This window comes from Lepisma saccharinum, chromosome 8 (assembly GCF_977018435.1).
Source record: "Lepisma saccharinum chromosome 8, izLepSacc3.1, whole genome shotgun sequence".
NCBI lineage: Eukaryota > Metazoa > Arthropoda > Insecta > Zygentoma > Lepismatidae > Lepisma > Lepisma saccharinum.
The window spans coordinates 78,575,030-78,589,978 of record NC_139236.1 but is presented as its reverse complement, the minus strand read 5'-3'; the positions used below and the strand labels follow the sequence as shown (position 1 = coordinate 78,589,978).

The 14,949-nt window shown below is 37.0% G+C and overlaps 1 protein-coding gene across 2 annotated transcripts in view; it reads left to right on the top strand.

Moving 5' to 3' along the window:
• LOC145991563 (cytochrome b-c1 complex subunit 7-like) overlaps positions 1 to 14,725 on the top strand; it is a 31,616-nt gene extending 16,891 nt beyond the window's left edge. For both annotated transcript variants that reach the window (XM_083127604.1, XM_083127605.1), the window contains exons 3-4: positions 12,773 to 12,945; positions 14,540 to 14,725. In XM_083127604.1, the coding sequence (XP_082983730.1) occupies positions 12,773 to 12,945; positions 14,540 to 14,617 (251 nt within the window). In that variant the 3' untranslated portion in view covers positions 14,618 to 14,725. The remainder of the gene's footprint in view (positions 1 to 12,772; positions 12,946 to 14,539) is intronic.
• Positions 14,726 to 14,949: the final 224 nt, after the last annotated feature.

Genomic DNA, 14,949 nt, shown 5'->3' with positions numbered 1-14,949 from the left:
CACATTAACAGAATAACGACTTACCTTCTTCCGTTTGGAAACTGTTTTTGGGGAAATGTTTACTGGAATGTTTTCGATTCTGTATGATTGTATTGTCTGTCTCAAAACTATAAGTAACTATCGATCTAACAATACATCGCTGTTAACAATTGGGTCGTAATTTGAGACGGAGTGGTGGACTATTGCGGTAGTGGTTTAGATTTGTCATCATTGGATATACTATATGCGTCAATAAGTTGAATTGTTCTACAACTCGCACCTAGTATCAAAAAATAAAAGAGAAATTTAACGCGGCAGAGTTGAAACCTTTCAACGCCTTTACATCAATGGCAATCACACTGTATTTTTGTCTCCAGGTCTGAAACTTCTATTTTAGGGATTTCTTTGTATTGCTATGTGCGCCCGCTCGTGTTCGTATTTTACCGTATATCTTCCTACACTCTATGGAAATACAAAAATATCGTCCTGTTAATATTTACTACAATTGGTCCACTGTGCATGTCAAATGTAAGCCTAAAAAGTATATCTGACTGTACTTAAGGAACGTGGAAAAATTCTATAGGCTGAATTGAATTAAGTAAATGTATCGAACAGAATGCAGTGGTCATTATTCAGCTGATTAGAAAGTACTTTCGTTTCTTGTTTCTCAAATTGCCTCAATACACTTATCGCCTTTAATGGTATCGAAGGTGTCGTTATTGAGATTGAACCCAAGATAAATATGTTCTTAGTCTTAGGAATGTTAGGAATGTTTCTGTTAAGTTTTTTTTATAACGTATTGTTGAATTCAAAGAACATCCTCTGTGGGATTTTAAAAAAAACATTATTTTAGAAATTTCAGATTCTCGCCCGCAATAGCAGAATAAAAAGTTCGGTAGGGGAGACTGTTGTCCTATGGAACACATCTAATTTACATTTAAAGTGTATATTGTTTACAAACATTACCTTCTTCTTTAAAATAATTCAAAGCACTGTGAACATATTCTACAATATTGTGGTAGTTAGTTCACTTTATCTGTGCTCTTGTAAACATTTTTTAAAGAGATGAAAATTGTTTAAAATGGGTGTGTAATGGTGTAATATGAAGAAATGTAGTTACAGGATATTACGTCGATTCAGTGCCGGATCTACAAGCCGCAAAACCCCACAGTGCAAGGGGGGGTGGGGTGGCGGAGACAAGCAAGCCTTCAGGGGGCCCTCAGCCATTGTCATAGTGGAGGGTTAATATATGCATAGGCTATGGAAAAAATACAAACTTAGTTACTCAGGGGTACAGAAACGAATACAATATATACAGGTAAAATAAAAGTTATATTCCCTGTGCATATAGCACCGTGCTATGAAGGCACATTTAGGGAATGTGGCCTCACAGATTTTCGATGTCGGCCATCTTGGAGATGATGTGTTCAGCACCACGCTGCGGTTGCCTTTACCCCCCGGCCAGATTCCATTTGATTTGAGGTTGGGTGGGCCCTAGAGTCGCTTTATACGGGGACAAAGCCGGAAAAATTACGACCTTAGATCACCCACCCTGGGTCTCCCGCGTGGCAATCAGACTAGAATCAATTCAGGCTAGAATTTTACGAGAAATGCAGAGGTGAAGGTTTCTTCAACCTATCTTTAATCAGGAAAAAAATATGACTGCATGATTGTAACAAATGCATCATTTTCCAGGTGTGAGAAAACAGTGTACTATATATATATATATCACATAACCCCCTTCCCATTTTAAAAAAAATTGAGTTGGGTGGGTGTGTGTAGGTGGGTGGAGGTAGGGGTGTAACCTTTGGTAATATTTTGCGGGAGGGGGGGGGGCAAGACTTGTAGATACCGCACTGCGTCGATTGCTTGATAAGATGTAAATTTGTTTCAGAAGACTATGCTGCACGCCTTCTTTCCCTCAGATTTTTTTAAAAATAATTTTCCGAAAGTAAATACCGTACTTACACAATTCACACAAAAGATATTGTAGGAATTTTTACTATCTATGAAATTATATATATTGTAACTTTTTGTATTCCATCACTAAGAAGAATTGATATTTTCCTCATTGTATGCATATATAAATGAATTAAAAAGGTCACATACTTTTATCAGATAAATTATTTCCAGATAGGTATTTCTATTTCAATTTAATCGCCTGGTTCAGTCCCGATTAGATTGTTTTAACACACTTCTGAGTATAGACTCAGACGAGAACAAATACAAACAAGGAGAAGGGCCTCACCATACACAAGGCGAAACGAGATTGTGACAAATCTCGACTCGTCTCATCTCGATAATATTTCGAATAGGTTGTGAGTTTACTATCTGAGTAAGCTTGTAGGTGTGTGCCAGTAGTTTCCAAGACACACAGGTTTCTATTAATTGAAACCTCGCATGCACTATCTCTTTTATCTATAAATTAAGTGTGCTATTAATTCCATGTTAATTGCTTAAAATCTAGTTTTGTTATCACATGGAACACAAATTAACATCATTTAAAGTTAAATTCTAAAATCAAACTATAAACATTCAAAGTTAAATTCTAAAATCAAACTATAGGAAAAATCATATAAATCTGCTGATTAGACAAATGAATGGGACTGTTCCTGCAGGTCTGATGGTTAACCAGTTGCTGTGTGAAGGGCACTGAGATCCTTGGACTTGATAAAAAGAAACGGTTCTATTGATTTCTCTCATCTGATAAAGCTAGATTCATAGCATTGACCCCGCTTTCACATTCAGCTGTAGATATTGTTACAATTTCGATTGGATTCACAAAGTCTTTGAGTGTGTTGGCAGTGTGATTTAGATTTTCTTTGTAAATGCGATAATATATAACATGCTTTCGCTTACATTAAACTTCACATTTTCACATAAACGAGGTACTAACATGTCGCTATAAAACACACGTTGACGCTCATCTGAATGTTATGTATCTGCATTCAACACAAATATATCCAGAATATTATATATATTTATTTTGGTCAGTGTCTTCAGGACATATATTACATAGTTTGTTACATATTTGCTGTTATTTATGTCACAAACTAACTTTTACTGTTGTCGGCCCCCTTGGGGGAGTAGTTAGCAAATTGCACTACGACGTCAGAGGTCCAGGGGTCAGTTAGTTTCATTTCTGTTGCAATTAGTTGCCAGACGACATTACTAGACTAAGTTCTAAGGTGTTTCACTCAATGTAGCATATACTACTGTCAGATTTGTTTTATACCTGTTCTCAAATCAACCCCTAAATGAAACGTACACCAAACAGACATTACACTTAACTGCATAACATACCTTATTCCCACCAAAATTGAAGATCCGTTTTGCTAGGTATTCGAAGTCAAAGGTCACATCATGTGAGCTTGTAAAGAAACTTAAATTTTTTTTATGTAAGACTATTTTTTACGAAACCTATGCTCCCTTAGTTCCAAAACAAGCCCAAGATGAAAGTTACACCATAATTAGAATAAAAGTCATGATATCTTGTGTTGGCCTTGTAAGAATAAATTTGACATTTTTTATGAAGTTGGCATCCCTGCTGCAGGAACACCGTGTATCATTGAGGGCTAAAATTTTACACATGTAAGATATTTCATGTCCTCTACCATTCTACAAAAATTTATGAAAATCTTAGATGCTAGGGCTGGGAGTTGTGATGATTTGACACGCAAGAACCCTATTGTCAATATATGTCTCTTTGTCATCATCCTTGAAAATATACGGCACACACAACATTGTTTTGTATAGCAAGAAAAAAACAAGGCATTTCCTTTTGAAAAGTGCGTTAGTAGTAGTAACTAAGGGTGCAACTGTAAACTTCGAATTTTGGCATAAGTTGCTTTCAGAATATAAAACGCTAAAATTACATTTCAAAATGTTTTGCTGCTCGTTTGCTTCCATCCATGAAGTGTGAAACCTTGCTCCTCTCCTACGGACGGCTATAGTATAACTTGGGTGTCACTTGCACTTGTAAAGAAAATTTCCCATATTTTTCATAATTGTCGCATGAATTAAACAATATACTCTAATCTGTTCCCTAAATGCTAACTTAGTACACCCTAGACTGCATTTTGCGGACTAACAAACCTTGACATCTGGACTCAAAGCCAGTATAATAATCTAAATGATACAAATCATTCGTATCAATTAATGTAATTTGCTTGGTTCACCTAATATACTAGTATAACTTAAAGAGAAAACTCCACAGCGAGCAACTGAAATACATGGACAGGGATACAATGAAGGCTCGGAAACTTTCGTTTGATTTATTTTATTTTGTTTCGGTTTTCTGCCACTTATGGCTAATCGCGAAGATGAAGATGAGTGATGCTAAGATGAAATTGATTGAAGGGACACCTATTCCCAGGCCGGGATTCAAAACCGAGAAACGCGCTATGCATTCCGCCACGGAGACCGGAGCTAGGGAAACTCAAGAGGGAGAAATAGGGAGATAATGTGAAGATTGAAACAGGAGAGATAGGAATGGTAGACAAGCTGCTTTACAACAGGTGACACCATCGAGTCCCTTCCCTACTTCTTTCTAGATTGGAATGGATAGAGATACTAAAAATGAGACAGTTAACAAGAACATTAGAAAAACGGTGAAAGCGGAAGAGAGGGCTGTAATACAATTGATTGATTGATTGATTTGCTTTATTTTGTTTCGCTATTTGTGCCACTTTTGGCTAACTTGCGAAGATGGGGATGAGTGATGATGTGACGAAATTGATGAATGGACACTCCAAACATCCATGCCCAGGCCAGGATTGGAACCTGGGACACCTGGCGATGTGGTTGGATTACAAGCAGAGGACAATGGTGGAAAAGGGTAAATAAGAAGTGATGCAGCAGCAAAGAGAAAAGGCGAAAGAAAAACAAAAAAAAAAAATAGAAGAGAGAATGAGAGTAAGAGGGCCAGAGAATACGTGCTTGTAAAACTCAAACATTATATCTGTCCACACTATTTTATCAGTATTTCGCTCCTTCAATCCGCCAAAAATTATAAAGCGTGGCCCCTTTTCTAAGGAATTATCAACATCAATATTACGTGTTAAGATGAAACAATTTCTAGTGTAATGTCAACAGTCCTGAGTGTATTAAGAAATGGAAAATTCAACGATAGAATTGGTTGAAACTTATCCTGAGTTGCAAATTTGAAGAAGCGTTTTTGAACTCGTCATTTTGAAACACCGATTAAAGGTTGTACAAAACTTGTCAACTGAGGCGTCAACCTGTAGTAGCATTTTTGAATTCGTTATTACGAAAAACTGAATCGGATTCAAAACTTTTTAAAGGTTGTTCAAAACTATAAAAAACCCATAGATCATCCTGGCATAGGAATTTTTCGAATTCAAAACAAGTGCTGCTATAGTAGCAATTTTGAATTTGAATTTTTGAAGTTGTCCTTCGGATTCAAAACTTTCTGAAGGTTGTTCAAAACGATACATAACCTAGACTACGAAATGGCATCGTTTCCGTTGAATTTGGTGAAAGTGCTACTGAGGCGTCAACCTGTAGTAGCATTTTTGAATTCGTTATTACGAAAAACTGAATCGGATTCAAAACTTTTTAAAGGTTGTTCAAAACTATACAAAACCCATAGATCATCCTGGCATAGGAATTTTTCGAATTCAAAACAAGTGCTGCTATAGTAGCATTTTTGAATTTGAATTTTTGAAGTTGTCCTTCGGATTCAAAACTTTCTGCAGGTTGTTCAAAACGATACATAACCTAGACTACGAAATGGCATCGTTTCCGTTGAATTTGGTGAAAGTGCTACTGAGGCGTCAACCTGTAGTAGCATTTTTGAATTCGTTTTTACGAAAAACTGAATCGGATTCAAAACTTTTCAAAGGTTGTTCAAAACTATACAAAACCCATAGATCATCCTGGCATAGGAATTTTTCGAATTCAAAACAAGTGCTGCTATAGTAGCATTTTTGAATTTGAATTTTTGAAGTTGTCCTTCGGATTCAAAACTTTCTGAAGGTTGTTCAAAACGATACATAACCTAGACTACGAAATGGCATCGTTTCCGTTGAATTTGGTGAAAGTGCTACTGAGGCGTCAACCTGTAGTAGCATTTTTGAATTCGTTATTACGAAAAACTGAATCGGATTCAAAACTTTTTAAAGGTTGTTCAAAACTATACAAAACCCATAGATCATCCTGACATAGGAATTTTTCGAATTCAAAACAAGTGCTGCTATAGTAGCATTTTTGAATTTGAATTTTTGAAGTTGTCCTTCGGATTCAAAACTTTCTGAAGGTTGTTCAAAACGATACATAACCTAGACTACGAAATGGCATCGTTTCCGTTGAATTTGGTGAAAGTGCTACTGAGGCGTCAACCTGTAGTAGCATTTTTGAATTCGTTATTACGAAAAACTGAATCGGATTCAAAACTTTTTAAAGGTTGTTCAAAACTATACAAAACCCATAGATCATCCTGGCATAGGAATTTTTCGAATTCAAAACAAGTGCTGCTATAGTAGCATTTTTGAATTTGAATTTTTGAAGTTGTCCTTCGGATTCAAAACTTTCAGAAGGTTGTTCAAAACGATACATAACCTAGACTACGAAATGGCATCGTTTCCGTTGAATTTGGTGAAAGTGCTACTGAGGCGTCAATCTGTAGTAGCATTTTTGAATTCGTTATTACGAAAAACTGAATCGGTTTCAAAACTTTTTAAAGGTTGTTCAAAACTATACAAAACCCATAGATCATCCTGGCATAGGAATTTTTCGAATTCAAAACAAGTGCTGCTATAGTAGCATTTTTGAATTTGAATTTTTGAAGTTGTCCTTCGGATTCAAAACTTTCTGAAGGTTGTTCAAAACGATACATAACCTAGACTACGAAATGGCATCGTTTCCGTTGAATTTGGTGAAAGTGCTACTGAGGCGTCAACCTGTAGTAGCATTTTTGAATTCGTTATTACGAAAAACTGAATCGGATTCAAAACTTTTCAAAGGTTGTTCAAAACTATACAAAACCCATAGATCATCCTGGCATAGGAATTTTTCGAATTCAAAACAAGTGCTCCTATAGTAGCATTTTTGAATTTGAATTTTTGAAGTTTGTCCTTCGGATTCAAAACTTTCTGAAGGTTGTTCAAAACGATACATAACCTAGACTACGAAATGGCATCTTTTCCGTTGAATTTGATGAAAGTGCTACTGAGGCGTCAACCTGTAGTAGCATTTTTGAATTCGTTATTACGAAAAACTGAATCGGATTCAAAACTTTTTAAAGGTTGTTCAAAACTATACAAAACCCATAGATCATCCTGACATAGGAATTTTTCGAATTCAAAACAAGTGCTGCTATAGTAGCATTTTTGAATTTGAATTTTTGAAGTTGTCCTTCGGATTCAAAACTTTCTGAAGGTTGTTCAAAACGATACATAACCTAGACTACGAAATGGCATCGTTTCCGTTGAATTTGGTGAAAGTGCTACTGAGGCGTCAACCTGTAGTAGCATTTTTGAATTCGTTATTACGAAAAACTGAATCGGATTCAAAACTTTTCAAAGGTTGTTCAAAACTATACAAAACCCATAGATCATCCTGGCATAGGAATTTTTCGAATTCAAAACAAGTGCTGCTATAGTAGCATTTTTGAATTTGAATTTTTGAAGTTGTCCTTCGGATTCAAAACTTTCTGAAGGTTGTTCAAAACGATACATAACCTAGACTACGAAATGGCATCGTTTCCGTTGAATTTGGTGAAAGTGCTACTGAGGCGTCAACCTGTAGTAGCATTTTTGAATTCGTTATTACGAAAAACTGAATCGGATTCAAAACTTTTTAAAGGTTGTTCAAAACTATACAAAACCCATAGATCATCCTGACAGGAATTTTTCGAATTCAAAACAAGTGCTGCTATAGTAGCATTTTTGAATTTGAATTTTTGAAGTTGTCCTTCGGATTCAAAACTTTCAGAAGGTTGTTCAAAACGATACATAACCTAGACTACGAAATGGCATCGCTTCCGTTGAATTTGGTGAAAGTGCTACTGAGGCGTCAACCTGTAGTAGCATTTTTGAATTCGTTATTACGAAAAACTGAATCGGATTCAAAACTTTTTAAAGGTTGTTCAAAACTATACAAAACCCATAGATCATCCTGGCATAGGAATTTTTCGAATTCAAAACAAGTGCTGCTGTAGTAGCATTTTTGAATTTGAATTTTTGAAGTTGTCCTTCGGATTCAAAACTTTCTGAAGGTTGTTCAAAACGATACATAACCTAGACTACGAAATGGCATCGTTTCTGTTGAATTTGGTGAAAGTGCTACTGAGGCGTCAACCTGTAGTAGCATTTTTGAATTCGTTATTACGAAAAACTGAATCGGATTCAAAACTTTTTAAAGGTTGTTCAAAACTATACAAAACCCATAGATCATCCTGGCATAGGAATTTTTCGAATTCAAAACAAGTGCTGCTATAGTAGCATTTTTGAATTTGAATTTTTGAAATTGTCCTTCGGATTCAAAACTTTCTGAAGGTTGTTCAAAACGATACATAACCTAGACTACGAAATGGCATCGTTTCCGTTGAATTTGGTGAAAGTGCTACTGAGGCGTCAACCTGTAGTAGCATTTTTGAATTCGTTATTACGAAAAACTGAATCGGATTCAAAACTTTTTAAAGGTTGTTCAAAACTATACAAAACCCATAGATCATCCTGGCATAGGAATTTTTCGAATTCAAAACAAGTGCTGCTATAGTAGCATTTTTGAATTTGAATCTTTGAAGTTGTCCTTCGGATTCAAAACTTTCTGAAGGTTGTTCAAAACGATACATAACCTAGACTACGAAATGGCATCGTTTCCGTTGAATTTGGTGAAAGTGCTACTGAGGCGTCAACCTGTAGTAGCATTTTTGAATTCGTTATTACGAAAAACTGAATCGGATTCAAAACTTTTTAAAGGTTGTTCAAAACTATACAAAACCCATAGATCATCCTGGCATAGGAATTTTTTGAATTCAAAACAAGTGCTGCTATAGTAGCATTTTTGAATTTGAATTTTTGAAGTTGTCCTTCGGATTCAAAACTTTCTGAAGGTTGTTCAAAACGATACAAAACCTAGACTACGAAATGGCATCGTTTCCGTTGAATTTGGTGAAAGTGCTACTGAGGCGTCAACCTGTAGTAGCATTTTTGAATTCGTTTTTACGAAAAACTGAATCGGATTCAAAACTTTTTAAAGGTTGTTCAAAACTATACAAAACCCATAGATCATCCTGGCATAGGAATTTTTCGAATTCAAAACAAGTGCTGCTATAGTAGCATTTTTGAATTTGAATTTTTGAAGTTGTCCTTCGGATTCAAAACTTTCTGAAGGTTGTTCAAAACGATACATAACCTAGACTACGAAATGGCATCGTTTCCGTTGAATTTGGTGAAAGTGCTACTGAGGCGTCAACCTGTAGTAGCATTTTTGAATTCGTTATTACGAAAAACTGAATCGGATTCAAAACTTTTTAAAGGTTGTTCAAAACTATACAAAACCCATAGATCATCCTGGCATAGGAATTTTTCGAATTCAAAACAAGTGCTGCTATAGTAGCATTTTTGAATTTGAATTTTTGAAGTTGTCCTTGGGATTCAAAACTTTCTGAAGGTTGTTCAAAACGATACATAACCTAGACTACGAAATGGCATCGTTTCCGTTGAATTTGGTGAAAGTGCTACTGAGGCGTCAACCTGTAGTAGCATTTTTGAATTCGTTATTACGAAAAACTGAATCGGATTCAAAACTTTTTAAAGGCTGTTCAAAACTATACAAAACCCATAGATCATCCTGGCATAGGAATTTTTCGAATTCAAAACAAGTGCTGCTATAGTAGCATTTTTGAATTTGAATTTTTGAAGTTGTCCTTGGGATTCAAAACTTTCTGAAGGTTGTTCAAAACGATACATAACCTAGACTACGAAATGGCATCGTTTCCGTTGAATTTGGTGAAAGTGCTACTGAGGCGTCAACCTGTAGTAGCATTTTTGAATTCGTTATTACGAAAAACTGAATCGGATTCAAAACTTTTTAAAGGTTGTTCAAAACTATACAAAACCCATAGATCATCATGGCATAGGAATTTTTCGAATTCAAAATGGTGCTACTACAGGTTGACAGACATGAGAGTATCGGCAATAGTGTGCGAGCGACGTCTGCTGTTAGCCCGCGAAACGCTCTTTCTAAGGCCTCCTGCACTATAGCTGTATAGATTTAATCGCGATATTAGCAAATGAGCTTATGGAAGTCATGAGGGACAATCATAAACAGAGAACTCTGGACTCCTGATTTCACAGTGCACTGCAGATGTATTGGGAGGAATTTTTTGTTTTAGCGTTGCTCTTCCATCACATTACCTAACTTCTGCCATGACGATGAACGTTGATTAAATTAAACGAGTGAAGGGTGGATACAAAGAAACACTCATGCACAGGCCAGGGCTCGAGCCCAGATCCTTCAGTGACGAGATCGTGATATGGATAAATTAGGGAAATCGAGAAATGCAAAATTTTTGAAAAAACGTTAAACATATACAATTATGGTGTTTCAAATATCCAATTGAAAATTACCACTGAGTAAAATGCAGTGTGCTTTACCGATACCCATGTATCCGAATGGATAGCGCTTTCCTCTCGTCTTTGTTGTCGGACGACCTCCGTGTGGGGGGAGTGCAAGTGGTCCCGGATAGATACCCGGTGGAGGTACATGGTGGTTCGGATCCCACTAAACTGTAGGTCGAGTCCTGATTTGCTTTACTGTGCATAAAATGTACTTAAAAATAAATCAACCAACCATGGGGAAGTGGTTATCACAGCGAGCTACGACACCAGGAGTTCCGGGTTCGAACTCCGACCTGGGCATGGGTGTTCTATGTGTTTGTCCCTTCATTAATTTTATCGTATCATCTTCGCGATTAACCAAATGTGACATAAAAGCTACGCCGAGTAATAAAAATCAAATCATTGATTGATTGTTTGATTTGCTTTATTTTACTTCTCTTTTCCGCCACTTTTGGCTAATCGCGAAGATGATACGATAAAATTTATGAAGGGACACACACAAAGAACGCCCATGGCCAAGCCGGAATTCGAACCCGCGATCTCTAGCTAAGTAGTCAAATCAAATTGTTTTGGATTTTCGAAAGGGGGTGGAAGTTACGTGTACTTTTTTAAGTAGTCATTCCTCATTTTGCAATCTTTTCCTGTCTCCGACGTTTTTTTTTTTAGGAATACTGTCCTCTAAAAGGGGGGAGTGTATGACACACACCAACCCCCCCCCTTGGGCACGCCACTGATTGCTACCCCAAGTGTCGACGTCACCGCACGTCACTGTTTTAACGGTTCCCATATCCAAAATTTACACCCTCCACGGGTAATAAAAACTTACTACAGTCGTACCAAGATAATCAAAATCTTGAGCAACTCGCTAACTATAGATCGACCACAAGGAAAAAAACCTTGGGACGAAAAGTCCCCGCGCAGTTTTCCCTTCTTTCCTCCACCTCGGGCCATAAGGAAGCATGGTCCACTCTCCCCCTTCCCTTCTCGCGGGAGTACGGTGCACAGGAGTCGCGGGTCTGCGCAGGTTGTTTTGCTCGTGGTTCCACTATAAAAGTGGACAGTAATTTGTTTGCTCCACTCACGCGCCAGTTACTTCAGACGAAAATGTTCCTCTTCGCTTCTCCCCAACTGGCCCTGTGTTGCCATTTTTCTAACACACCGTTTGCTTGTTGTCAAGAAATTCATAAATATTACTAACTCTGCAGTGCTACTTTGGGGTCATGAGGACCCCGGCTGATATGTTTTTTGTGACTGCCACCAGATGGCTTTGCTCTGCAGACTGCCCATCTCTGTAGTTTCCTGACATCTGGTGAAGAGTTTAGAAGCCATTAGTTTTGCAGGAAAGCCAGCCTTGTTCACACTGTTGAGTAAGTGGGGTCCTGTGGACCCAAAAGTACTGTTTATCTAACTTTTTGTGGAAGTGTCCAGTGTGCAAGTTGTGCTCAAAATGTTTGTTCACAGTCTCTTGAAAATGATCAGGATTAATTTTTTTTGCAAATTTATTCAGTTTTTAAACGTATGTTTGAAAAAAATTAATTAAAGCAGTGGCCATATACATTATAGCTGCATTTTATATTTGGGGTCCTCAGGACCCCTAAATACCATTTACGTTTTGTTTTTTTTGTTTTTTTAGATGTAGTACTGAAGGGCTAATCTGCTTTCTGTGTGTGCGGTTTTCTCGCTAATGCTGTTACAATTGAAAGTAGTTTAAACTACTTGGCACAGAATAAAGGTGACGACAATGAGTTGAAGAACGTAACACATTTTGGCAGGGGCAGGCAGCTGATTGCATCGCCCATGCTCCATTAGGATTGAGAATTTAACGACAGCGCCAGAGTGTTTCTCTTCTTGATAGAGCAATACTTTTTCAAACTGCTGTTGTTGTTGGATATATCTTGTCATTCCAATGCAACCACTCAAATTTTCTGCTCCCTACCAATTCTGCTGTCCTACCATGGGTTTCTTCCATCAATTTTCATGAACATTCTGTACCAGCTATCATCTTCCCATAGTTGTATCTGAGAGAATTTCCAGGCATTTGAATATAGGAAGTTTCATCAATATGTAAACAGTATCTCATTGTTCAGAACTGCAAGTATACAGAAACAATATACCCTAACAACACACACACACATGCTTAAGTATAATAAACTATGCAATCCAATAGTTTATATTGTTATACAATGCTGATTTCATTGTTCATACAGGGCTCCACCATGATGACTGTTTGGATGAGGAGTTTGACAAAGACATTGCGGAAGCTGTACGGAGATTGCCAGAAGAAGTTCGAAACGAGAGAGTGTTTCGGTCCATAAGAGCTTCTCAGCTAGGAATGAATCATACCTACCTGCCAAGAAGCCAGTGGGTCAAGTGTGATGATGTAAGCAAGGTCATGAATGATACTCAAATAATAGAATATGCAGACAGTGATAAACTACAAAGTATTTTTTAACTGAAGCATTTGAATTTTTAAAATTCCTTCAATATTTTGCACGTGTCGAACATCTCATTTGGGTCTGGGACATTTTTGTACCATACACTTTGACAGGATTCTTGTTGGGAAACCTGATGATAAGAGACCTGTAGAAAGGCTAAGACGAAGATGGAAGGATAACGTTGAGATGGACCTAAAGGATATCGGTATGGATGGAAAAGATTGGATTGATCTTGCCCTGGATAGGGACATACGGAAGGCTTGTGTTGCTGCAGCCATAAACCTTCGGGTTTAAGAAGGCTAGAGAGTTAGTAAGTTTTACACTTTTGACTTTGCCACCCTGAATACTTTGGTGCTAAACAACCGGTGCCTTTCAATTTTACACATCCTTTCATCTCTGACCTCTAGCATTCTCTTCTCATGATTATAAATACTGAATGTATACTGCAAAATATGTTTTCTTTTCTTATTTTCGTTTAAGATTTTGAAGAACTTTGCAGTGAAGTAACAGACGATCAACCAGTATTGGATTACTTCAACGACTGCAGCGAAGAAGTGGAAATTGTCAGTTAAGTTCTGTCCACACAAAGATATGTCGCTTACACCAATTTGGCCTGGCACTAAAGTGCCCTTGTTCCAAAATGCCCAGGCAGCAAAATTATCTAACACAAAGATGTCCGGGTCCAAAATGTCTGGCAGACCAGAATGTCCAACTCCCATATCTTTCAAGACATTAATACGATGAAATATAATGTTAGTCACAAAATAAATAATATGATTCGATTTAACAATACAGTTTATAATTAAGCCTCAGAAAATGTTACACAGTAGGATTCTAATTTTCCTGTTAGTTACTTGTATTACTGAAAACTAACACCAAACTACCAAACTCTCTGGCATTTCTAAAACAGCTCGTTTAGTGTCAAAGCAGCACAAGCCCAGCAATCATTACCATCCTTATTTTTTCATGGATTCATCTCAACTATGTCCTTACATCTTCATCTTGGCCTAGATCATTGAATCTTCCAATTATTTTAATAATATTATGAGACAAAAACAAATTATGCTGTTCAGTATTACGTAACCTTCTTCATGCACCTTTACCAAAAAGGACTTTTAGGTTGACTGTTTAAAAAAAAAAATTCTTCATTTATATGTCTAGAGACGAACCAGGGACACCTGTTGTAGTATGCTGTGCTAACCACTCTGCCATGGAGGTTGACGATATATTTATTTGAAAAAGTATCCCAGTTAAAGTTATTGACTTATAAAAGTAACCAGTCACTATTATGGGAAAAAGTAACTGTTACGTGAACTATGTTAGTAGTCGGATGTGGGTGACAAAAATCATCCCCGAGACTCGGATGAAGTGGAGAGAAATTTGTCATCCCCCATATTAGTTCCAACTATGATGTAAAAAGGAATACACCCACAAGTTACTGACTATTTTCCTGTGTAGGGTAGCCACTTCAAAATTATTTTCGGTTGTTAAAATATAATACCTAATGTGTCCACTTTACAATTCTTGTTATTTTTCCAGGATGTGCCATACCTGCAGCCATATCTGGAAGAGGTGATTGCAGAAAGGCTTGAGAAAGAGGCATGGAACAAGCAGTAGTTCTCTTATGGAAGAAATGAAAAGAGAATATAATAACTTACTTAGAAAAGGAAGTTTTCTGCATTGGTTTTATTTCTGACTTCAGTTATTTCTTACAATTTTCACAATTACTGTTCAATTGTAAGTGTATTTTTTGCAATATTTGTGCAATAAACTTTCATTAGCTGGAACATGATAGGACTTTTTCATTCGCATGCAACTTGCATTTTAACAAATTGCATCCATCTCCAGCGGGGATCATGCCCTTCAAAAGAGGGGTAGCAGGAGCTACAAAATGATCACCCACTTAATTGTTTTTGAGTTCTCGTTACAAGGCAATGTTGCTACCACTA